General features: G+C 46.1%; 1 protein-coding gene across 3 annotated transcripts in view; it reads right to left on the bottom strand.

Annotated features, from left to right (window-relative positions):
- Window positions 1-26,203, bottom strand: part of ETS1 (ETS proto-oncogene 1, transcription factor) — a 116,962-nt gene that overhangs the window by 8,388 nt on the left and 82,371 nt on the right. For all 3 annotated transcript variants that reach the window (XM_012772294.3, XM_012772296.3, XM_012772297.2), the window contains 5 exons: window positions 19,404-19,523; window positions 17,794-17,994; window positions 14,588-14,665; window positions 13,331-13,579; window positions 8,782-9,042 (listed from right to left, as the gene is read on the bottom strand). In XM_012772294.3, the coding sequence (XP_012627748.1) occupies window positions 8,782-9,042; window positions 13,331-13,579; window positions 14,588-14,665; window positions 17,794-17,994; window positions 19,404-19,523 (909 nt within the window). The remainder of the gene's footprint in view (window positions 1-8,781; window positions 9,043-13,330; window positions 13,580-14,587; window positions 14,666-17,793; window positions 17,995-19,403; window positions 19,524-26,203) is intronic.

The raw sequence follows: 26,203 nt of genomic DNA, 5'->3' as shown, positions 1-26,203 counted from the left end.
AAAGAAAACATGTCACATGTCAGGCAGTGGAGGACCGAAAATGACAGCATCCCATAAAATGTATCTATATCTAGATCTCCATCTGTATCTATATATGTCCTGTGGGAAAGCCCCAAATGGGGAGTCAGGGGTACAGGGCTTTCATATCAACTCTTCCCTGACCCACTGTGCCATCTTATACAATTCATTTAACCTCCCTAGGCTTTACTTTTTTCATCCATAAAATGAAAGCAGTAATCTGGGCTTTTTACTTTACAGAGATGTAAATTAAGTCCTTATTATACAAAAATATATTTATAATATGTTAGCAAAATATATATACATTATATAATACATGTATGTATATATACATATCTGTCTCTATCTCTATATCTATATATATATATAGATATATAGAGAGAGAGAGTGCAAAGGAAGCATCCACAGTGCAGAATAGTTTGAAGACAACAGAATATATAATAATATAATTAAACAGAAGAATGAAACAACAGAAAATATATTTTTAAAAACAACATTTTCAAAGAAAGAAAGAACAAAAAGAAATTTTAAAAAATTATAAGGGGCTGGGTATGGTGGCTCACGCCTGTAATCCTAGCACTGTGGGAGGCCGAGGCAGGAGGGTCCCTTTGAGCTCAAGAGTTCAAGACCAGCCTGAGCAAGAGCGAGAGCCCATCTATACTAAAAATAGAACAAATTAGCCAGGCGTGGTGGCCTGTAGTCCCAGCTACTCAGGAGGCTGAGGCAGAAGGATTGCTTGAGCCCAGGAGTTTGACATTGCTGTGAGCTAGGCTGATGCCACAGCACTCTAGCCTGGGCAACAGAACAAGACTCTGTTTCAAAAAAAAAGAAAAATTATAAAATTACTAGATAAATTTAATTAGGTTTCCAAGAATTAAATTGGCCTTGTGTATGGCAACTTTGAAAAAGTAGAAAGTTAGCAGTTAAGGGAAAAAATTTAAAATATATAAATGTAAAATTTCTTAACATTTTAAATGAGAATAATCATTTAAGATTTTTAAAGTTAGGGATGAATCTGAAATCCTTGCTCTAATTAAAAGTATATACACACAAGAAAAGACAGCAGATACAAACTGCTTTGCAAGTGAAAGTGTCAAAGACGTTTGTGGTTCAGGGCAATCCTGGCCACAGATGGACTTGGGTCCTCCTTTCCCCAGTGCACCTGTCCCGTCACTCATGTCCTCGCCGAGCACCCTCCACCTAGTTATTACGTGGGGCTGACCTAGACAGAGTTCAGCAGCATTCCCTACAAATGTTGGTAGTTTGGGCCCAAAGAGACACATCACACAGCATTAGCTGCGGTCAGTCAGAAAGTCCTACCCAGCCTCAGTGACCAAGACAGGCACAGGAGCAAGCCCGGCTGACGGGCAAGGGCCGCTGGAGCTGCCCCCGCCACTCGGGACAGGTTGACGTGAGGCTCAGTTGGCCAGTCAGACTTGGTGTCCAGAACAGGACAGTTTATGCATTTTTAGTGTATGAGGGAAAGACCTTTGTTTTTGCTCTGGTTCTGCACACCTGCAAGAGTTCAAGTACACATGTGTGGGGGTGGCAGCAGGAGAAAGGGGACTGTTCCTCTCTTAAAGGGGCAGCTCTATTCAAATGCAGCCACCTTGTTCCTCTCACTCCACCACTGATCTGTCTACCACAGTCGGGCTGACACCCAGACACACACTGGGCCAGCAAGCCAGCGGTGCTCAAGTCAGGAAGTGGGTTCTTTATAGCTTTTTCCTCCTGATGTCTTCTAGGTAACTGATTCTTTTAAGAAGTCATCAGAGATGAGTTAGGTTTGAATTTGGAGGTAGTGGGTAAGAATGTTCTTATAAACCAAAGAAATCTTTTTTCTAACCAATGTCAACATCTAAACAAACGCCTCCTTAAGTACACAGGTAACAAGAAGAAAGGAAGAAGTGTTCACTGATCGGTGTTAGACAGCAGGACTGTAACTTTCTCAGGAGGATTCTCAACTCAATCTCTGGAATTTATTTTATCCTGGGGTAACGTTTTTTCTTCATATCACAGATTAGAGAAATCACTAGTTAGGTACATTAGAATCCTTAACGAGGTAGTTGAACTAGATCCTAAGTGATCATGTGTGCAGTGAAGTTTCCAAACATTTATCTAGCAAGTAATTTCTGAATACTCCTCCACTGTAAGGCACTGTAGCCAGATTGGGCTGAATAGCAAAACGGAATATTAGCACCAGCATGGAGGTAGCAGAACAAATACTTTGTGCTTCACCATAATGCAATGAGCTGAAAGTGTCCTACCTACGCCTTTTAAGAAGAAAAGACAGAGAACCCAGCCTTCAGACGCCTTCACAAGAAACTGCACCGCCTGGGCCCTGAATGTCAAACACCTCCACAGAGCTGTGCCCTATGAACATCTCCAGCAAAGGAAGGCCCAGCCTCATTTCAAAGTTAAAACTTTCACATTCAATCACCCCAGGAGTACTTTCACTCTCATTATCTCTCAGGGAGAGGTGAGTCAAACAAAAGACAATTGGGTGGACCTGGTGGCACATGCCTGTAATCCCAGCACTCTGGGAGGCCAAGGTGGGAGACTGCTCGAGGTCAGGAGTTCAAGACCAGCCTGAGCAAGAGCAAGACCCCATCTCTACTAAAAATAGAAAGAAATTAGCTGGACAACTAAAAATACATAGAAAAAATCAGCTGGGCATGGTGGCGCATGCCTGTAGTCCCAGCTACTCAGGAGGCTGAGGCAGGAGGATCACCTGAGCCCAGGAGTTTGAGGTTGCTGTGAGCTAGGCTGACGCCACAGCACTCTGGCCTGGGCAACACAGTGAGACTCTGTCTTAAAAAAAAAAAAAAAAAGACAATAAAGTGTGAGAAGTTACAGTCAACACCATGCACTGAGCTCAGAAGCCCATCATGGGCCACCAAGAGCATTTGGACCTGTGGTCCTCAGTTACGCCTTACAACTAGCCGGGTGGAAAGCTGTGCTGGCCTCTTCGACAAGCCGCAAGTACAGTCAGGTCTCATGGCTGTCACACCACCTGTGCTGCCCAGATCTCCTACTGAGAGAACACAGCTGGCCGCTCTACCATGTCCACATAAGGCCACGCTTGCTGGACCCCGGCCCAGCCCAGGACTGCACGTGGGGGCTGTGGTGTGCAGGCCGCCCCTGGAGACAGAGAGCTGCTCCACCGGGCGGCCATGTCCCTTCGGCCTGGCCAAACCTTTCCTGGAACCAAGCTGCATTTGGAGGCTCCTCCAGTCCAGAGCTTCTTCCTCCAGACCTGCCGTGTGGAGGAAGGCCCCCCACCTTCTGTTCGCTCCTCCTCCCTGTCTGTCCTTATAGATGCCCCACCCCATAAATTTCTTAGACATCTAATCATGTTGGCATCTGCTTCTCAGCAGACTAAGACACACACTGTTTTGGACACTTTCCTCCTAATTGTCTGACATCATGAAAAATTTTGAAAGGTAGCTTATTTGTCCTTTACTGTGACACTGGCATAGACCTCCTCCTCTAAAAAGAAAAAAACATAAATTCCCTCATTTGTACAATGGAGGTATAACAACCTTCCCCAAGTGCTTTTTGGTGAAGGATAAAAAAATTAATGAGAGTCTGGCACAAAACAGGAGCTTAATAAATGTGGACTGAGCTGACCAGTCAAAGTGACCTAATCTGACACTAAATATGCAGTGTCTGCTGTGCTCTATGACACTGCCAGCAATTACTAGATTTTGTAAGTAAAACGCTTTGTCCCCTGACCTCAAGGAACTTAGAATTATACTGGAAAAATAAAAGGTTTGCAGAACAATATGGAATGGTAGTAACAGCTAGCACTTAGTTACTTCCTGTGCACCCAGCACTGTTCTGGCCGCCTTCCCTACACTAACTTATTAATCCTCACCGCAAGCGTCTGGAATAGGAACTACTATTATCACCATTCTGTAGATGAGAAAACTGAGGTACAGAGATGGTAGCTTGCCAATGGCCACATGGCCAGTTGGTGGCAGGCCCTGAGTCCAGGTCTTAGTCCTACACAACATAAACCCTAAATGTCACCCCGGGTGAAGCAGCATGGCTGGCCATCCCCCACGTGTTTATCAGGGACTTCAATCTGCGGGCACCCCGAGCGGCGGGCGGACGGGGGCTGCTGGGCCCTCCAACCTGCAGGCGCCACGTGAAAGTCACCGCAACGCAAACCGCGAAGAGCAGAGCTCTGGAATCGGGCCTCCATCTGGGCCGCATGCTCGCTCTCCGCGCAGGGAAGAGGGAGGAGTGCCAGGGCAGAGGCAGTGACACCGGGGGCACGCGGCAGGGCCTTTCCAGCAGAGGTGACAGGAGTTTCCAGGGTGCCACTCAAAGGCAGTCAGGATGTGGGTGGAGGTCCCAGCAGCACAGGACTGCATCTGGCTGATGGAAACACTCTGGTCAAAGGCAGAAAGGTGGAGCTTCCAACTGGAGATGAGTGAAATTCCAGAGCAGTCACCACCCAGTTCCATCATTTGTAGTGAGATTTTATTAAAGAAACAGTGACACCAAAAATGTGAGACTCAGAGACTCCTCTTCAACAGGCAGTGGGGCTGGACGCAGAACAGACGGGCCAGCCTGTGCGTGCCCTGCCCTCCTAAATCCGGGCACCCAGAAGGCCTCAGAGAGTTGTAATAGCACCAGGGCCGAGACAGACTCTAAAGTAGAAATAGAGCCTGCAAGGTGTCACCGTAGCGGAATCAAGACACGGGGTTTGGCCAGTTGTGGCCTTCCAAGGGAACCTCTGCTTTCCACATTTTTAAAAAGACATCTATTTTAAAAGTTAGTAGTGAAGCCAAATCCCCTTACTATGTGGTCGTTTTCTACTGGTGGCAGATGATTAAGAAAAACTGGCAGAAAACTGATGAGTTAAGAGGCAGAAACAGTGAAACAACTTTACTCCCTCCAGTTCAAATCTTCCTGGCAATTTCCCTCCCCAGCTCTTGAAGTATTTTCTCAACAATCCCGTAACTGAGTGGCATGTGACCTCATGCTGAGAACCTACCTACTGAGAGCCTCAAATCCATCCCGAGCACCCTTTAGGGTGCACCTCCAAACACAGCACAGGGGACGGAATCCCTCCCAGCAGGAAGGCTGCACTTAGCTGTGGGGGTCTGGACGGAGTGTTAATTAGTTACAAGAGGGAGACAAGGTCCCAGTCACTCTATGGGGGCAACTGAGATAACCAAGGAGTATCCTCACTCTCAACATGGAGAAAAGATGTTCTGCTCAAGTGAGACATCCAGCACTCGAGGTTTAACACAGGAGCTGCCTTCTGTGCAGACTGCAATTACACACATGGCCTGGAAGAAGTCACTCGTTTGTACCTCAGTTTCATCATCTATAAAATGGGGCTAGAGAGATTAAGAGGAAGGGAGAATACTATTTGACAATCCACAATATTACTCTATACGTAATGAAATTGAAAAAATTATCAGAGATGCTTGTGTTTTTCAAGGCCCTGGAAAGCATTTTGCTTAGGTTTACAAAACATGTAGAAAACACTGGGCTACTTCTTTCAGACTGTGTTGTCACTAAAAGGCGTTCATAATGTATCTTCGAACAAAAGAAAATGGAGCTTTCTGATTGTATCAGGCTGGTAACCGTAAGCAGTTCACAACAAGGTAAGGAGGTACATTTTGGAGGAAGCCAGCACTGCATCTGATGTATTCTTAACTGAGCTAACAGGCAGGCTTTCAAGCCATGTTATCTGCCCCCACATCTTGACCTAATTTAACAAGTTGCCATGGGAGCCTAGCGAAGGTTGATGCAATTTTCTTATCTTTGGAGGAAGAATGTAACTGTGCAAGACAATGTGAAAATTCAGTTTCTAACTGATTTCCACACTTACAGTGCAGTAACTAAGACACCATATGAAGAGATGGCATGCATTCCTTTGGAGGTGACACGTGCCAAGACTGACGGCAGGAAGAGGAACTCTCCCTGGCGTGGAGAATCTAAGCACAAGCCCTTCAGTTCACGCTGGCTGGGACATACAGGTGTGACTGCTCTGGCCGTGAGTGGCAACGTACTCTGAGCAATCAAGTGTTAAGGGAACAGACAGAAAGGGAGGGAAGAACTTGAGACAGGAAATATGTGTGACTTTTGTGAGCAATAAAAAGTCCTGCCGACACTTGTACAATGATCTCCACTTTCCAAAGCACTTTCCCAAATTTTGGGTCCTCTTAACCTGCCTGCATAAAGCCAGACACCCATGTCTGAGCTCTCTGGTGACTGCCTCAGGTGGTGGTCGAGGCTGCATGCATACGACCCATCCCCTCTCCAATCCCCAGGATGTACCTGAAATGAGAAGAGACCACCAGGAGGCTGTGAGCCCAGGGAAACGCACACAGGAGCACCCCTGTGCATGCGGGAGGCTCGCCCGACAGGAAGTACCGGAAAGAGGCCCCCATTTGGGCGGCTAACAAATCTGACCTTCATTCAGACCACAGCAATAAGAGAACCCAGTTCAAGTCTAAGGACGTTTACAAAACCTTGAATTCAGTAAGATAGGGAGCCCTCAAGGGCTACTGTCTTGACTGCACTCAGTATGTACTCAGACATTTGCTGAAACAATTGAATTGTTATAATAACAGGGTTTTCTCCCTACTTCTAGCACAATGTCTAGCACTTATTTGTTTATTTAATAGATTTGGTTCAATTACATTTTCACAGATCTCCTACCACCAAGATAAGGATGAATACCTTCTACTTTACTAAAAGTAGAAAGGGGTGCAAGGCAAATTTGCCTAAAATCACACAGTGTGTTAGAGGTGGGAGGGACCGCAGGGGACTTCTGTTTTCTGGGCCATTGTTTTCACCACCATTTTAGATGATATGAAAGTCACATTGCCAGTTGTAAAGAAGAAACAACTGAATGGTACGATGCTTCAAAAATATTTTTTTAATTCAAATGACCACTTCAGTCTTTGAGACTTTTAACTGATAACCACTGTCCCTTCTCTTCCATTTACTGACTGTTTCACTCCCTTATCTTATGTCTGAAGAAAGAAAGAAAAATAGAAAGAAGGAAGGAAGGGAGGAAAGTAGGGAGGGAAGAAGATAGGAAGGGAAGGAAAGGAAGGGAGGGAGGGAGGGAGGGCGGGAAGGGTCAGTGTCTGCTAAACAGCCTGGCCACACAGGTGTGGCCACTTCAGACATAACTCAGAGCCGCAGCAGAGCCCCTCTTCACCACCAGAGCAGAAGCAAGCAGACCAGTGAGGGACAGAGCCTCCCTCCCAAGGCCACAAAGTCATTTCGGAGCTGCGTCTGCCTTTCCTTTCTCTTCCCAATTAAGCAGCCATTCTCCCCATTTTTATCAGTGTGGCCAGCTGGTGTCTAGTTCTCCAACCCCTAAGAGCTATACCAACAGGAACTGGTTCTCCTGTGCATCCTGACACAGATTCACATGCTTTCCCTATTCCAGATGGCTTTAATGGAAATGGGCAAACTTCCTAATAATCTGCTACCAGAGACAGGAAAGGACTCCCTCAGGAAGCAGTGAGTTCCCACATGCTAACCGTGTTCACACACAGAGCAGGGCACTGCAGAGAGAGGAAACGGGACCTCCAGGTTCCTTCTGGCCCTGACCACCTTGCTGCCACAACACACAGACATAATTCCTGAGCAGCTCACACAGTGAACCCCACGAGGCCACGTGGAACGCAACGTAAAAGACACACTTCCTGAGCTCTGGCTGCACAGTAATTTTTCCAAGCATCTGAGTTGTTCTCCAAGGTCAGCTGGTTTTCCTCATAAAAACAGAGGCTTCCCTGAACACAAGAGCAAGGAACTAGCGCACTCTCAAGACCAGACGGACACCACAGGAAAAACACAGATTTTGCGGTCTGTCTCCATCCACATTAAGGGTCCAGGGTGGAGGGAATTCTAAGATGATAAAGGCCTAGACCACCTCTGAGTAATCAAAGCTTAAAGTAAGTTCCACTCACAACACACTTTCTAATATTTAAAAACACTCCAATCTTACAGAGAGATCTGGTTATTAACATATTAATGCTCCTTGGATATTTCTCAGATATACTCTTCAAACGCTTCCTGGGTTAGGCAGATGTGCTACAACTGAATTCAGTGGACACTGAATTATTTCTCTCTACTACCAGACGTTCAATCACAGCTCAGGCTCTCAATCTGCATCTTTTTCATCTATGATCTTTCTTCACTCACCACTGCTATAACTTTCACTCCTGGAAGGAAACTGATCATAAAGCTAAATGAGAAAAACACTTCCTGTCTAGGCCAGGATGGATACAGATAGGTGTAGAGCCACAGGAGACAGCGGCCTGCGTTTGAACAGTGGCCTAACGGCAGCCGCAACACAGAGGAGCCCCGCATGGGTGCCGCCCAGTGTGCCCGTGAGAGGTGCTGCACTGGCTCTGCATTCGGGAAGACCTCCCAAGAGAGGCCAGGAAAGGTCCCTGATGCCAGGCCACTGCGCAGCCTCCAGGAACACCAAAGCACTATGGTTCCTTCTCCCGCATATGGAAAAAGATCCAAAATATAAGTTTCCTACCACTCTTGGAAATGACCCCTTAGGATAGAATGACACTGTTTGCTTCCAAAACCCAATAGCTATGAAAGAACAGTGGCCTGAGACACTACAGACCTCTTAGAGACTTCTCCCCATTGCCCCCCAGAAGAAGGAGTCTGCCACTCTGTCTCTGGGTGGATGCACACAGTGCCTTCCAGGACCCACCCACAGAGGCACACAGACAGAGGCTGCCTAGGTGAGGGGAAGGCGCTTACCTGTGTAGCCAGCCAGGGCAGCAGCAGGAATGACAGGCTTGTCCTTGTTGAGGTCTGCACGGTCCCGCACATAGTCCTTGAAGGTGCCCTTGGGCTTGTGGTTGGGCAGGGCAGCAGGATAGTCCTCTGAGTCGAAGCTTTCGTAGGAGGGGACGCGCTGCAGGCTGTTGAAAGATGACTGGCTGCTCCAGGACTGGATGAGACGGTCACAGCTATCGTAGCTCTCTATGCTCTCAAAAGAGTCCTGGCCCCCGAGTTTACCTGGAGATAAAGGAGGAGGCAGGAAGAGTACAAGGGAGGAGGGATCGGGAAAAAACACTGTAAAATCCCTCTTACAGAAAACAGACTGCTGATCAGACCACAGGAGGGATGGAGGAAGGAGGGGCCGGTGGGAATAGAAGCTCCGAGACTCATGGGTTGGCTCTGGGGAGAGGGCTGCCCTAGGCCACAGGCCGAGAACACACTGCCACTCTGCTGCCTGGTCTCACAGCTCCTGGTACAGAGATTCAGAGTCAAATGCTGCTTACAGCTGTCAGAGAGACACAGTAGCATGTGTGGAACCTCAAGAATTCTAAAGCCAAAAATCTAAAAGCTGAGAATCACACACGTTATCATGGAATTTATGGCTAATGTATCAGGCCCAATGAATAAATGAAAAGTTGGAGCGGTGTCAGGCTGAATTCCTTATTCCAATTCAAGCCACTGAGATGATTTCAAAAGGTCCAATTTGGCAAAATATTTTGGTCATAAGAAAAAAAATTCCATTAGACTAAGAGCAGATTAGCCTTTTTTGACCTTGGAACTAAAGTGTTATTTTTTTAGCATTTTTCCCAAATACTATTTTAAAATGAAATACATGTGCTGCCTCTATGCCTTCTCAAATAGTAAGAAGTTATGAGATGCTTTTTCCAAGAGATCAAAAAAAACCCACTATCACTATTCTAAACAGAAAACCATATTCTTTACCCTCTCAAAAATTTCTGTACTTGAAATGTATACTATACTGGAAAAGTGTGGGCAATAAAAAAAAAAGAAGTTGATTAAAGAGTAAGCCCACAGCAGTGTCAGAAACCCTTTGCTCTGTGAGTTGCTTCAGGCATTCTTCACTGACCACAAGATCATGCAAGTTCATTAATTTCCCAAACCAGGTTAGAAACAGCTGCTATGATTGCTCAATAGCTCCTGGAGAAATTTCCACTGGCAAAAAATGCCACTAAAAAGGAGGCTAACAAAAAAAAAGTTTTAAAGGAAAACAAAATGCATCTAAGAGCTAACAAGGTTCACAGGAATGTTTTCTACATTCTACTTTCAGATTCTTTTCAGGTAACCTAAATTAAACCATGGGAGACTGGATGGCCCCCTTAATTCAGCACCAAGCAAGAGGCAAAAGGACGTGACAAATACCCACGCAGAAATGTCTGTCAGTCAACTCTCAATTGTGCAGAGGTGGCTGATCTATAAATCATAAATTCCAGAATGACACTGACTTATACAACCTCATATTAGTATACTTCCAGTGTATTTCCCCCTCCATAACAGTGGAGACTGGTTAAAACAATAAAACTCAAAAATGAACAGGTGCCAAAACCAAAATTAAATATATAGGAAAATATGTTATTCCCAATGTTAAAAAGAAAATTCCAGATACAATGTATTCAGTCAAGCATGTACTTTTTGTATAATCCAAAAAGATTTTGTATAATCCAAAAAGATTTTGTATAATCCAAATCTGCTGTAGATTTGCTGTGCCTCCTTCCCCCCAGTGCTGCTTTGAGCAGAAAGGTGGTACTGTCCAGCTGACTTCACTCCTCCTCTACTTAGCCATGCAGAGGAGGGGAATCTCTGGAAGGCAAATCAAAGAGCTTAAGGGTTATCAGCCCTGCCTACCCAGGGCTGGTCACACTGGTGCCTCTCTGTTGTTGTCATTACGGGTGAAGGAGTTGTCCCTTCCAGAAATTCACATTCAATGACTCAGGAAAGCAGCCTAACAACCAGAATGCCACAGCCTCTTTTTAGCAGAACAGGAATTTTTGTGGAATCTCACAAAAGATGTTGTGCATAGTAGCTACTGATCTTGATGGTCACTCATTTTCTCCTTGAGACAAACACACCCAAAGCCTAAGAAAGAGTATTTGTATTTCATAAAGAACACCCCACTGAATCGCTAATGTTTAGGCAGTATTTATGCTCATGTCTCTCTGAAATGATTCTATCTCTATAGCCATCTTTATATTTGAAGGGCAGGGAAATGAGGTTTTCCACAAGCATGAGTTCAATCTCCAAGGAGCTGCAACAAGCAAAGGCTCCAAACGGGGCCGTAAGCAGCCTGGCAGTCCCCAAGCACCAGCCAAATGCAACCCTGCTAAGAGCTGCGGTTTACAACAGGCAGCTTTCATTTTAGCTCTACTTCACAACCCTAGAGGCGGGAACCTTCATATGGCTATTTTCTTTAAAAATGGGTTGAAGCCAACTGAATCAGATACTCAGTTATGCTACTGCGCTCACACAGGGCAGCGTGTCCTCTAAGAGGTCCACTGGCTGGCCTTTCTGAGAAATGCCTCGGTAAGGTCCTTCCACAGCTCTCTGACCTCGCTGAGCGGCCTCAGCACACTAACAAGGCAGACGCAAAAGCCCACAGCAACCCACTGACTGGCTAGCATGGTGACAGTCCTCAGAGTCCAAGCACATGAGACACAGAAGCACTCTGTATACTGCAACGCAGCAGATGAAGACTATACTATGATTATTAGAAGTAATAATCAGCTAACAGTAACACTCTTGGTCTAGGCCAACCATCTCAGATTCAATCGGCCCTTGGAATTTCTAACAGGCAGAAAATGGTCTTCCCCTCAAGTTTTTGTGGCCTGAACTGGGAGGCTGGGAAGAAGAGTGGAGCCAGAAAGAAATCCCTCCTGCCTCTTTGGAAGGGTCACTTTTGGTCCATAGTCGTTAATTTGGGGTTGGAAGGGTGGTGGGGATCAAAACCAAGAAGCAAGAAAAGGAGAGGGATGGAGAAGGAATAATCACACAAACGCAAAGCCAGATACAATTTTAAAACAATGTGGCAGTAGATCTACCCAAAGTCACAACACGGCTGAGCCCAAGCCCACAGACCAGCCTCACTGCATATATGTATGAAAAAGTCCCGCGAGAAAGAAAGTTGTTCCAATGCTTTGACCTGCCCGGAAAAAAAAAGACACACACACATACATACACTGTGTGTATGTATTTAAATAGACACACACCCAACACAAAAAAGAGTCAGAAAGGGGAAGGCCGGCTGGTCCCACCCAGCCCTTTGGTCTGAAACACAAACACCCTGAGGCCATCAGAAGGAAGACTGCAGGCTCTGATTCTGCAGGGACTTTCCCTGTGCAGAGCTTGTAGCTATCCCTAGGCCTGCTGGGAGGAAGTGTGAGCCCAAACACTGGAGGAAGACAACAGTGTGCGCGGCCCGCGGCTAAAGGCTGATACCTTCAAAGTACAGGTGCCTCTGGGCTCCGCTCTGAGAACCTCAGACGAGGTGTCACACACAGCCGGTCGCTGCACAGCACTCAAGAACAGGCCAGCCCAAGCCTCACTTCTAGGACCAGAGGCCTCTGACCGCCCCTTGGATCAGCTTTCTCCTGTTCCTCTTACTGGTTGTAATTCTTTCCATTTATCTACCAGAAAAGTCATCGTTTTCAACTTTTCAGAAATCAGCTACCTCTTGCTGGAAGAACAAACTCCTCCTTAAAGCAGACAACACTTTTCCCAGAAACAGAACAATTTGGGCACTTTATTAGGTGCGTTGTACCTCTGAGTGTCTACGTCCTGATCCTAAAAACGGTTTTATGCTTTACGTCAGCCGGCACTATTTTGAAACACTTACTTTACCATCAGTAAATATTTTATCATTATTATAATAGCCATGTTAACAGGAGCTCCTTCTTTTGGAAACCTCTGGCCACCTCTTTCCCTGGGTCCTCTAGCTAAATACATACTTCGACCACACTGCTGATGACTGGTTCCAAATAAACCATCGGTTAACCATCCTGGATCTTCCCAAGCCAAAGAAGTCACAGGAGGCCAGAGATCCCAGGCTGAGCAGCAGAGGTCATTCCAGGTACCACGCCTGGACCCAGGAATACTCTGAGAGGAGCATGGACACACGCTGAGCTGAAGGTGCTCCAGGATGATCACCTGAGCCACTCGTGTTTGATTATGTCCTCCTCAAGCAAAATCCTCTCGAAGAAAACAGAGCATACCTACGACCAAATTCAACTAGAGTTATTATTTGGGTAAAATATTTTACCCAAATAAGACATCTGATTGTTCATCCTATCAGAATTGAATCCCACCATAGACCCATGGTCTTCCTTCATGATGGGTCCAGCTAAATAAAATACCAGGATGGAAAGTTTTTAATATCTAAACATTCTAAGACTGGAAGGCAGCAACTGCAGAATGTATAGGTCTAACGAGTGAGGGAGAGATGGGACCTGAAAAACTCACAGGGTTAGGTGATTCGTGTGAACCCAAGTGCCTTCAGAGAAGAGATCTGACCTACCACGGCTGGTCCTCCCCATGCACATGTTGTCCGGTGTTACGACTTCTTGTTTGATGGCAAAGTAGTCAGTCTGCAAGGCGTCCGTCTGCAGAGGGTCCCGGAGAATGACGGAGGGGTAGTCGTTCTCATACTTGAGGGAGAGGAGCTCTTCCGAGCTGATGGGGTGCAGCGTCTGGTAAGACTCAGTGATGAAGCTGGGCTCGGAGAATTCCGACGGAGGAACACACTGGGCGTGCTCGACACCATAGCCTGGAACAGAGGACATTTGCCATCGGAGAGAAGAGAGGTTGTGTCTAGAACAAGCAGTTCCTCACCATCTACAGTGACCCACAGTGGGGAATAAACTGGCTACCTTGGAGAATAAAAGGAAAGTACTTTAAGTCTGAAAGGCTTGGGTTTTTAACCTTGTTTTACAACTTAATATTGATGGCCCTTGATAAGATACATCCCTCTTCTGACTTAATTTCCTCATCTATAAAATAGAGAGGATTGCAATCTTCCTCAGAACACTGTGATGAAGATGAAATGAGTGTACAGGCAAAATGCCTACCAACGTTTGCAGCACACAGCAGCTCTTGATACAGAGTAGTTAGTATTGTGTTATTGGAATAAAAGTCACAATAAAGTAAGAAGATACAATGCAAACAAACCTGGTTAAGACTCCCTCTGAAAGCAAGGGCATCAGATAAGACAGCCCCGCATCTTGGGGCTTACATCAGTGTAACAGCCCCTCACCCATTTTCTCCCTCTAGCCACCTCTCCACTGTGGTTGAGTATCTTATACTAAAAAGGGGAAGGCTTTATTTCCTATAATAGAATTTGAAGCTGCAAGGCACACTCTTACAGAAAGACTTCAGAGGAAATGCTGCCATCTCCACGAGCGAAAAGGAAAGAACAAAGGCCAAGATCAAATCCCTACCCCAACCCTCTGCTGGCCACCAGAGTGCACAGGATCAAACAGCATCAAAAGCTTAGGGGTCAAGTTATATTATCTCTGTGTGACTTTTACACTAAAGATACTAGAGAGAGATCCTAGCGTGTAGGAACCTGTAGGTGATTTGAACATGTAAATAGGTTGAAACCTTTTGCTTTGTGGAAGATAACAAAATAAATAACAAAGAAGGCTGTACACCTTAAGAAAACATTATTGTGCATAGAATTACCATGAAGGAGCCTGAGATGGAATAGGCAAGGTTCTTTCTAAGCTTTCTATTATAATGAGCAAAGTGAGGGAAGAAGAGTGGAAGATGAACTTACTAATGAAGTAATCCGAGGTATAACGGGATTCTGGATAGGTAGGGTTGACTCCGTTAACTTGATATGGTTTTACATCCTCTGCAATAGACAGGGTAGGAAACGAAACAAGATCAATATGCAAGTAATGCTTGGACTAGAAGGATCTTGAATGCAAGGACCACAATGATCTCAACCTCTTTTCTAAGAAATCTGCATGTTCATTAGCTGAGTTGGTGTCTGAGTCTACCCTGACTGGGGCCTTGTCTAAGGATGAGATCACAAAAATATGGCTAAGTTTATTATTTCAGTAGCTACAAAATGGGATTTAATATCTTGGAAAGCGAATGAGTGAGTAATCTCTAAGGGCTGGGAGAGCACTGAGCCCTCACACTCGCTCTCAATGCTGTGCTGGACATGTGTGGCCCACACTAGGGTCAAAGGCATGAAGACATCCCAGGAGGTTACCAAGATCATCCCCAACCCTCTCAAACTGGTCAATTCTAAAACTTTTTAGAAATGGATTACAACCTTTAGGGAGGCAGATTTTGTATCCTCCATTTTCTCTAACAGATGTCTGGTTTTTGTTTTGTATTTTTCCCACTACCCTCAGATTTCAAGTTCAGGCCCAGACAAGAAGCAGGACACTGATGAGGTGACTCCATTTGGTGAAATGTGGCCAGGCTGGTGTAAAGGGGAGAACACCACACCCAGACCACTGCCCAGACACCAGCTTCTCTAGGAGGTGGAGGGTGACTGGGGACAGAGGGCTCTCCACTGAACTGGGAGAACCTGGGGTCCCTGCTTTCCCTGAAACCAAGGGGTACAGCCTGATTCTTGCATGGGGTAGTCTGATCATGTTTCACTGTAAGAATAAGACAGAAGCAGACAGTATCGGTTTGGGTTTTCCCTCAGGTATTTGATAGCTTGCTGGGAGCACAGCCTGATAGAAAAACAAGTTTGTGCCTGCACAGAAAAACAGTTCCCAGTTGAGATAAGATGATTAAACTTTGCTTTAGCAGTTTATCAGATTGAAACATCCCCTGTACCTCTGGCCTTCCACCCCACCCCAAACAGCTATGTTCTTTCAGTGCTGTGTGGCATTAGTTTTAATTACAGAACAAAAGCTGTAGCCTCAGTACACATATCTTGCTCATCTCTCCAAGTATCTGGATCTGCAGAGGGAGGATTCTTACTGCCTCTTTCAACACAACATTGGGTGGGATGAGATGACTTTTGTTCTCTAACATATGGAATTATATCCTAATTATCCTAAATTGCTCCTTTGTAAGGTAGGCCACACCTGTCTCAGGGGCCAGAAGCTCTCCATGAGTCCATACTATTTTTTTTTTTTTTGAAACAGAATCTCACTATTGACAGGCTAGAGTGCCATGGCGTCAGCCTAGCTCACAGCAACCTCAAACTCCTGGGCTCAAGCGATCCTCCTGCCTCGGCCTCTCGAGTAGCTGGGACTACAGGCATGCGCCACCATACCCGGCTAATTTTTTCTATATATTTTTAGTTGGCCAATTAATTTCTTTCTATTTTTAGTAGAGACGGAGTCTCGCTCTTGCTCAGGCTGGTCTCAAACTCCTGAGCTTAAACAATCCACCTGCCTCGGCCTCCCAGATTACTAGGATTATAGGTGTGAGCCCCCATGCCCGGCCCATGCTATTAATACTATACAAAGAACACAGGACAGGAAGTTAAATTTAAAAAGTTAAAAAGACTTAAAAGTTAAAATTTAAGGAAATGAGTAAATTGAGTAAATCACCTAACCCAAACCTCATTTTATGGACAAGGGCACTATAGTACTTGTCCTTCCTATCTCGTAGGGTTGTTTTGATAATCCAAATAGAAAATGTGTTTTACAGCACTTTGGAAACAGGGAGACACTATATAGACATTCACTGTAACTATGACCAGAGACCAGCTTAGACGCCCCAAATCACGGGGCAGCTTCCTTATGTCAATAGCAACATGCTCTCCCAGTAGAACATCCTGGGTTGCGCAGCCTGGTGGAATCTGCTGTTACATTTAGAAGCCAACAAGAAAATCAGATCTGTCAGGAGCCTGCCTCCCTCTATAAACAGGCCGCTCGCGTCAACACCCGTGTGCGGGCGTGTGTGCAGCCGCACAGGAACGTGCTGGCGCTCTGGCACAGGCTGCCTGCTTGTCCTCAGCAACAGCAGCCCCAGAAAGATTCACCTGGCTCTTTACTATGTTTGTCTATTTATTATTTTGCAACAGAAGTTGAAGAGAAAGAATAAAGATAACACTTCTGAGCCCAGAGGAGTCTAATTTGGGTCTTTCTGGTACATTGCAGAGTGGAAATGATTCTTAAACAAAGGAAGGTATTATATGGACCAGAAGTGCTAATCCTGAGCTTTGCTCCTTCCCCCAGCATCTGTGCCAAGAGTTGGAGCTGGTGACCACAGGGACAGGGTGGGCCTGGGTTAGAGAGGGCAATGGGCTTCTAGGCTTACAGTCAGCTCGAGGGCACTGCTGACTGCTGGTAACTGCAATTTATTTTAAGAAGAAATTTAGAAAAATAAGCGCAAAAACACCCAAGTTTGCCGCCTGCTGCTGTTTCTATACTCAGCCAGGACTGTGGTACATGAGTCACTTTGTCCAAAAAGGTTGGAAGAGGCTGGTGGGGGAGGCCATGTCATTGCAAGGTTGCAACACAGCGTCCGGAGACAACCCCGGCTGCCCCGGCAGCAGGCCCTGCCCCGGCCCTGCCCCGGAAGGTATGTGGCACTGCTGCAGCCCCAGTCCACCGGTGGGCAGAGAAGCCTGTGCTGTGAATGAGCTCTAAGCATTCCTGTGGATGTGGCCGAAGTACTATGTGGCCACGGATCAAGGGAGTGTGTATGAGTGCCAGAAAAACAAAATATTCTGGTGTTGGCCGTGGGCACTGCCTGTTCAAACAGCGCATGGGTCTGAGATAAGGACCAGGATCAGAATTTTGCATACCAGGAGAAGTTTCAGGAGTATAATATTGATGAAGATTAAAACCCAAACCTCCAATACATAGAAGAAAAATGAGCTAACGCTGACCTAAGAGCACCTGCTACGTGCTGGCATCGTACCCGGCACACCGTGTGGGCCCTACGTGCCGTGATGGCACACTCCCCGACAAAGGCCTCGAGATCCCACCACCAGGCCAGTTCCCCCAGCCCCTACCTCCCCTCACAGCAGCCCACACAACCTCCACCTCTCCTCGTTACCTTTTTGCAGGATCTCTAGATGTTCCCATAAGATGTCCCCAACGAAGTCTGGGGCCAGCTCGAGAAAGCAGTCTTTACCCAGGGCACAGAGGGCTGCTCCATTCATACAGAACTTCTGGAAGTCCACACCCTTCAGGCTGAACTCGTTCACGGCCCACATCACCCACTCCCGAACGTGGGTTTCTGTCCACTGCCGGGGGTCTGGGGGCAGAGATCAGAGGAAAAGCCACAGGTCAGGCCTGTGACTCTGACCTGAGTCTCAGAGAGGACATGGAAGGGCCTGGACTCCACTGAGGGTGCAATCCTAGTCACAGAATGAGGCAGCACCAGCCTGTAACTACATATCAGCGGGCAACTTCCAGAACCCTCCTCCGCGCTCAACACCCGATGCTCTCCGTCAGGCCGGCTGGGCACCGCCAGCACACTGGAGTTTCTGTGAGTGTTCTCTGCTCTCCACTCGGGCAACGCTCTCCACAACCCCTTCTCTCACTGCCTTATTCTCTTTGGACTTTTTAAAAAGCCCTGGACAAGGGAATGAATGGCTTCTTCAATGGCAATGAGAACAAAGTAAAGTGTTTCCTAGACCTTGCACAAGCACATGCTCCTCTCTGCTCTGAACTCCTACAATGTACTTCAGACCACCACTCTCAGTTATTTTTATCTTAGCCACGTATGTTTAGCAGTAATTGTAGCAGTCAGCAATAGCAAGTCATTCAAAGGGCACTGGGTAATAACATCGGTGCCTGTATTATCCCAGTACTCGGCAAAGTCTGCATGTATCGCAGCCCAGCTCTGAGCAGCACTGAGTACGACAACACTCAGCACCCGAGGTTCAACATGGCCACACCCACCACTGACACGTGAGGACTTGGAGGAGGGCAGGCTGCAGTGCCCACGCCACAGCTGCTCCAAGGGGCTCCTGCAATCCTGCTGACCACCCGTCACCCCGTGAGCTGTTAGAAATGGCCTGTTCTGACAACAGGATTACTCTCAGCAGTAGAAAAGTATTCTTTCTGCTCTCAGTTGTTCACAAAATGTTCTCTGGGGAAGGCGTATTCCAGTTTTCCTTTCTAACAACTCTAATCCTCTCATGTTCCTGAATAAGGCCTTTCACATAAGGACACCCAAAGACAAACACACTTTGCCAAAGTACATGGAAGAGAAAAGAACAATCAGTAAATTCCAAGAAATGTTGCTCACAGGTCATCCAATGGTGGCCCAGAGTGACCCTAAGACAGTGTTTCTCAAACTTGTCTTCAGGATGGAATCACTTGGGGACCTTCGAAAACACTGGTGCCACCAGCAGTAAAGATCTAATCGGTCTGGAATATGGCCGATTAGATCCGCCATATTGTGAAGTGTTTTCAAAGATCCAGAGGTGATTCTCATGTGCAGACAAGTTTGAGAACCACTGCCCTTAGACCTAAGACCTCGATGGCGGGCCAAGGCTGGGCGACGGAAAAGCACGGACAAGCAAGTCTGTGGCTGTTGTGACGAATGCTGGTTCAAGTGTGGTTAGTCTAACGCCCGCCTCCACACTACAGGTGAGGAAACAGACCTTCCCTGAGGGTCTGGCCCCAGCCTCTCCTTTTCCAACTACAAAAACATACCTTTTGGGATCCCCAGACGTTGCTGCTCTTTAGTAAAACCACTGAAAGTAGCTTTTAATGCTTGAGACATCATTTCTTTGCTGCTTGGAGTTAATAGTGGGACATCTGCGCATTCCATGTCTGTAAGAAGAAAACAGCATATGAATAACAAAAATTGCATAGGCAACCAACCACTCATAAACACAACAGGGCATGGATGTGCTGAAGAAGGCAAGCCGAGAAACAACGGTGCTGACGTCATCACCAGAGCAGGTAAAGTTCAAGGGGCTTTCCACAATGGGCTAGGCCCCTAAAAAAAGTCCTAACTCTTACCTAAAATGTCCTGCATCCCTGACAAACAGAACATACTCACTCTTTCTGTACACCTCTGCTAGTTTGCCCACAGTCCCCGCTTGTCTCTCACACTTACTATCAGTGTCACAGTGTAGTTTCAGTTACCTATGACAAGGCAATAATAGTACTCATTCATTCAACAGATAATTCTTTAGCACTTGCTATATGCAAGCAATTAGAGAAACAGCATTAAATAAGACAGAAATGGTTACTGCCCTCAAGGAGCTAGATATCTGACTCTTGCAGTAGATTCAGTCACTCAAATTTCATTTACACAGTTAAACATTCAAACACAATGTCAATAAGGGATTCAGAGGGGAAGTACAATATGCAATGTTAACGGGTAACAGGAATTCCTGCAAGTCCAGAGGAATCTAGAAAGGCCTCCTGTATGAGAAAAGAGGTGTTTGACCTGAGATGTGAAGGACGCATAGGAGTTTAGGAAGGAAAGAACACTCTAGACTAGTGGTTCTCAAAGTGTGGTTCCCTAGACCAGATACATCAACATCAACTAAAAATTGTTAAAATGTAAATTTTCAGCCCCAGTCCAGACCTACTGAATCAGAACCTCTGGGTTCGTAAAGCCCAGAAATCTGAGTTTTTCCATATAAAATCCATGCAATCTGATGACCGCTAAAGCTAGAGGACCACAGTCTTAGACACAGGGAATAGCATAAATGAAGGTCATGGGAGAAGTGGGGCTGGGAGCTGATATATTTTAGTATCAAAAAGATTGACACAGCTGGAGCAGAGTGATCAAAGAGGACAGCTGCCTGGAATGAAGTTGGAGAGGGGAGCAGGGAGCATGTCAGGGACTTGTCACCTCAACCCTGAGTACAACAGAAAGTTGTTGAAAGTTTTACACAGAGAAGTGGCGCGACCACATTTTGCTTTAAGAAGATCCCCTCAGCTGTTCTGTAAGGAATGGTTTAGGAGGTGAGCACGAATGGATGCGGGAAGACTTGCTAGAAAGGTATTGCATTAGTCTTGGCGAGAGGTACAGTGGCTTTGACTAAGAAGGTGGCAGTGCAGATAATGTAAGCGAACAGAGTTGAAGTGCATACAGGGGGTAGCATCTGTGAACCCAGATCCACGCAGGTGGGAAGATGACGCAGCGAAGCCTGCAGATTCACAGGCGTGGCCCCACGTGCCACACCCACAGGCCCTTTCCCTCCGCCCCGTCCACTCCGCCGCGTCCAGGTCTCCTGCACTTGCAGGCCACTGTCGCACAGTCAGGGCACAAATATGGCTGAGGTCAAATATCTGCGTTCACCCCAGGCACAATTTCACAAAAAGCTAATAGGCAAGGAATGGGCCAAGAGTCCCCACTAGTTTTCCTGTGGCCATCTGGCAGGAACACACTTTGCTGAGGCGATTTCTAAGACACTTGAATCTTCAGTGCGGCCTATGAAACTCACTGTCAGCGGCCAGGTTCCAGGCAAGGCTACCACAGTTCTGCGCCTGGCCATTCCTAAAACTTGGCTACTTAAGAAAAATTCCCTGGACATACGGAATGTGTTATTGGTTGACTAAAACAGAAACATATAAGGGAAAAGATGACAACTGGTAGCCTTCAGGAAAAAAGAAGCAAATATATTCCCTCTGAATGTCAAAATGAATGGAAATTACACTGCACAATAGGAGGGCAGGCAGCGCTTTCCCTCCTGTGTGCCTCCGCGAGGCTGTCGGACACTGCTGGAGCCCAGGCCCTGCCCCGGCAGGACAGGAGGGCTCCCGGCTGCTCTCCCAGGCCCTGCCCCGGCAGGACAGGAGGGCTCCCGGCTGCTCTCCCAGGCCCTGCCAGTGCTGGCGAATCTGGAGTTCCCGGGAGTGGTAAGTTTGGGTTGCCCTAGGACATGCCAAAAAAAGTCATGTGGAAAAATCAACATGTCTCTAAGGAAGGTTGACAAAATGATGGAAAATCCCAGATTGTTAGGGGGGAAGTTGGGGGAGGGGACAGAATGTTGATTACACAACATCCAGCCTTCAAACAATGGAGTGATCATCAGTGAGTCACGAAGACACACATGGCTGCCCCCCAGCAGCTCCAGAAATGTGTTCCCGTGGAATAGTCAGTTTTGCTCTCGAGAAAGGGACTCTCAGCTAACCAGAGAGTGTTGCTGCTGAGAGAAGGGACGAGTGCAGCCCCCAACCCAGCTTCTGGGCCACAGCCAAACACCCATGTTGATCAACAAAAGCTGAGTGAATTAAATTTTTCCAAATTTGAACCAACTCTCCTCCCTTCACTCTCACCCAACAGAAACTCATGAACTTGAACCATGCAGGTTTTGTTCTGTGTGTTTGCTCCCTCCATTAGATTTACGATTCAAAGAAAACGACTTTGCTGACGGCAGAAACTGGCCAGGACAACACGTGTGGAAAGCCCTGCCGGCCAGCGGCTCTGCTGCAATGCGGCCGAGTCCGAGGCCCCGGGCTTCCTCTGCACGAAAGCCTGGTGCTGTGACGCCAGTGAGAGAGGAGGGCCGAGGACAACGGCAGAAAGCCTGACCAGGAATTTCCCCACGGCTGCTTCCCGTGACTCCACCTGCCCTGGCAGAGTGAGCTGGATGGGACTGCTGAGCTGACAGCTCTCCACTCGTTCCTGCTTCCTGTCCGGGGACTGCATTTCCAGGTCTGCACCTGCTCTCTTCCAGGGAAGCAGCTGGGATTACTTTTGCCTCTTCACCTCAACGCCATCTCCAAAAGCCCAGTCACAAGTCCTGGGCTGCAGCTGCACAGGGCCCTGTTGGCAGGGCCTGGCTCTGCCAGCTGGCTGTGGGGTTCAAATGCTGTATCTCCTGAAAAAGAGGTCACAGCCCAGCTGGTGGAACCCTCCCCTCACACTGGGGAAGCCCTATAGTGGGACATGATGGGCTCCAGAGAAGTAACCTCACTGTCTTTGGATCCAAAGGATTCGGATGGGAAAGTCAGAGCTTTACCCATGTTTATCAAATATTGAATTTTGTTTTAAAAAAAAAATCAAACCCCCTCTGTAAGTAAGTGAACAATCGGCAAGGACTGTCTCTTTCAGTGGTGTGGGACTTGCATTTAAATGACGATGAATAATCATGTCCAAAAGTGGTTATTAATAGAAAATATTAAACTCATCATATAAAATACTAATGCAAAAAATCCCTCCATGTTGCTTGCTTATTACTGTAGAGGTTCTCTTCTTACACTGATGAATAACAGTAATGAAATCCTTACACCAGCAGAGAATCTGACGGGGATTAGCCTAAGGAGACAGCTCTGTTATTCTTAAAATATTTTACCTCATTACATATTATAATACTTTTACATTAGGTACTAGATAGTTCTAATTTTAGAATCAGCATCTGGAAATTAATCAATACCTCCACAGACATTAACTAATTGAATTTAATGGAAAAATACTGAGATTCCCTTTGAGTTAATAATTACAATATCTTAAATTCAAATAACACGTTTGTCTCCAAATACTGAGAATGTGACCTAGAGAAATGTGATTGCCAATCCAGTGGAGGCCCTAAACACAATGCACCGGAAGTTGAAGACATAAATATGCCACAGTCACATTAGAGTTCTTGCCCACTGCTTATTCCTTAGGACCCTAAATCTCAGCTCACATGTTTAAGAATGACCCTGGGTTTCTAGGAGGAAAGCTGTGCAGAAGCTAACAGATAACCATCCCAAGACTGCACAGTATTGAGACAGAAGCGGGCTGGCTGGTGGCTTTCCCTGAATCAGGAGGGCATTATAAGACAGTGGCATTCTGAATGCAGAGAAACATCTGCTCATTTTTCATTGCGGCCTGACCCTGAATTACCTCACAGATGTTTCAAGCAAAGTCCAAGACAAGGGTTTCCACTCCCTTATATGCAATTTAAAGTTAAGGGCTAGTTCAGTTTCCAAGAACCTTCAAGGGTATTTCACATGTCTTTTCATACTACTCTTCTCAGTTCTTTGAAACCAAATGGCTCACACCAACAGTATTACACAGAACCTAAATTTGAGGTGGCTTTTGTCAGGAGGGGTTCAAGACATCTAGCCTATTGACCTCACAAGTCTACGCTCTCACTGTTCCCAACAGATGAAGGGAAGACTGGAGTGTCTAGGATCCAGGGTTAGCGGTGAGAGACGCAGCCAAGAACAAGAAATCCAAGGTGCACATCTCAGTTTTGTGTGACCACTGGACTGGGCCAACCTCTAGCAGATGACAATGATAGTAGCCACGAGTGTTGGGTGTTGTCACAATGAATAGCAGCAAGAAAGAAACACCAAGAATGAATAACTTGCCTGGCATCTGAAAACTGCTGTACAGTTTGCCAAGATCCTCCACGACACTATTCCACATTATCCTCACAAAATAAAACCTCTGAGAGGCCTGGAAAGGTATTACAGAGTCCCCATTTTATAGATGAGGAAAATAAGACTCCAAGATGTCAAGAGCTTGACCTAAAGTTATAAGGCCAGGAAGAACCAACCAGGGCTGGAAGCTGGTCTTCCAACTCTTAAAATCCAGGGTATTTCTACTCTACTCCACTGCAAATAGGAATGGATCAGAGATCCAAGAAAATTAAAATTTTCAGAGCTGCGAGAGAGAAAATGGGATTGTTTTTTATTTATTACTTTAAAAATTAGATAAATTTGAGCAAATAAACACTTCTACAAAACTATTCCAAGAAACCCAGAGTTTCATATGGCTAGCCCCATAAGGACATAATTAACAACCATTTACAGAATCAACTGTAATCTTTTCCTTTCCTGCAACTCAAGGTAGTGAGGCTTTCTTCCCTCCACATAAAGCAAATGAATTAAATGACAACCTGGCTTCCTTTCCCTGTCTGTGCAGAGCCCCGAGTCACCCTAATGGGCAACTATGACATAATATAAGGTTAATTAGTTACATAAAGGCTTATTGAAATATGTTTCTTAAAGTAAAAGGAAACCAAGAAGATTCAGATTCATATGGGAAGGAAAAAAGAACCATGGTCTAAATGGAAAGATAAGATTGTTTCTGAAGACAAGAAAAAAGAGTTACAGGGGCATGCACTGTTGACTTGTTGCTCAAAATTCTCGGGGTCTGACTGTGACATTAATGTAATCACACTGGGTAAGTCAATTAATTTATTTCTAAAAGTGGTCTGTTAATAGTTGGTGTCTATATCCCTCATAGGCTTTTACATTTTTCATTTGGCAATTTTCAAACATACGCAAAAGTAGAGAGAATACTATAATGAACCTCTATTCAAAACCTATCAACATTATCCATTTTTATCTCATCTTCCACACACATGCCAACGAACTGTAAAGCTAACCTCAGACAATATTTCATCCACAAATATTTTATTGTCACAAGGGTACTTTTTAGATAAAGGAGGATCATAGTATGAAAATTTACAAAAGGCAGATAAACTTAAAGAAAACAACAGGGCTTTAAATTTATTTTCCCTGGTGCTTAAATCTAGGTCTATATTTCATTTACAGGCCCACATGAAACACAGAACTTCTTTCAGAGCAACACTGCCATGATCCGGAAAGTGGAAAAGTTGGATCAGAAAGCTGATTTTGAGTCAGGATGATAAGCTAGTCCCTCTGACTTCTACCTCCTACAAGCAGAGGACTGCAGGACAATTCTTCCTAGTGGCTGACATCTCCAGGAACTTGCAATATAGCTAGAAGCGTGCAAGCAAAGGCCAGGGAATCTGGCAAGCACCAAAAGGGCAGTTTGAAAGGCAAGACCATTGCCAAACTCCCTGGAAGCAGTGCCAACACAGGAGATAAGGTGCCTTTATCCCTCAGACCAACACAAATAGAAAGAAGGACTGTGGCCGCAGCCACTGATATAGCTCTGACTCTAAAGCAGATCTTCCCTGGAAAGCTGTCATTGGCCTCTAAGAGGACTCGCCCAGTAAAGATGCTAATGATCTCAGAAGTGGCGAAAGGGAATCTCAGGGACAGTCCATTGCCCGCTCTCATTCAGGAAAGGGTGGGCTGGAAGTAGAGTGGAAGGGACCTGTGTCTTCTTTTTCCCTCTCTCCTGATTCCTGCCGCAGGCACTAGAAGCCAAGCAGGCAGGACTCCCAGCCGAGGGACCTAGTATAATCCACAAAGTTTCTGGCTGAAGCTATTGCAAAGAAGGGAGGTAAGTGTCCCTCCTCAGCTCAGTTTTCATAAAGCCATAATGTGACAAATAAAGCAATGGGGGATGAGCAGGACTCTTGGCTCCAGCGAGAGCTAAGCAAGAAATGCCTCAACTGCCCTTGCTGGGGGGCCACCCACCACAACCAGACAGTCCATCACTGTCCCAAACAATAGGACACCACAAGACACCTGAACAGACTCCTGTCACTCAGGGAAACATGAAGCTGGGTTTCTGACCTTCTCTTAATACCCAACCCCCCTGAGGTAATCAGCCAATAAAAACCACTCCCAAGAAGGGAAAAAGAAGCTGCACAGAAAATCCCCAATTCACCCTCCAGTGACCT

This window comes from Microcebus murinus, chromosome 4 (genome assembly GCF_040939455.1).
Source record: "Microcebus murinus isolate Inina chromosome 4, M.murinus_Inina_mat1.0, whole genome shotgun sequence".
Lineage (NCBI taxonomy): Eukaryota > Metazoa > Chordata > Mammalia > Primates > Cheirogaleidae > Microcebus > Microcebus murinus.
This window is presented reverse-complemented; position numbering and strand designations above follow the sequence as displayed.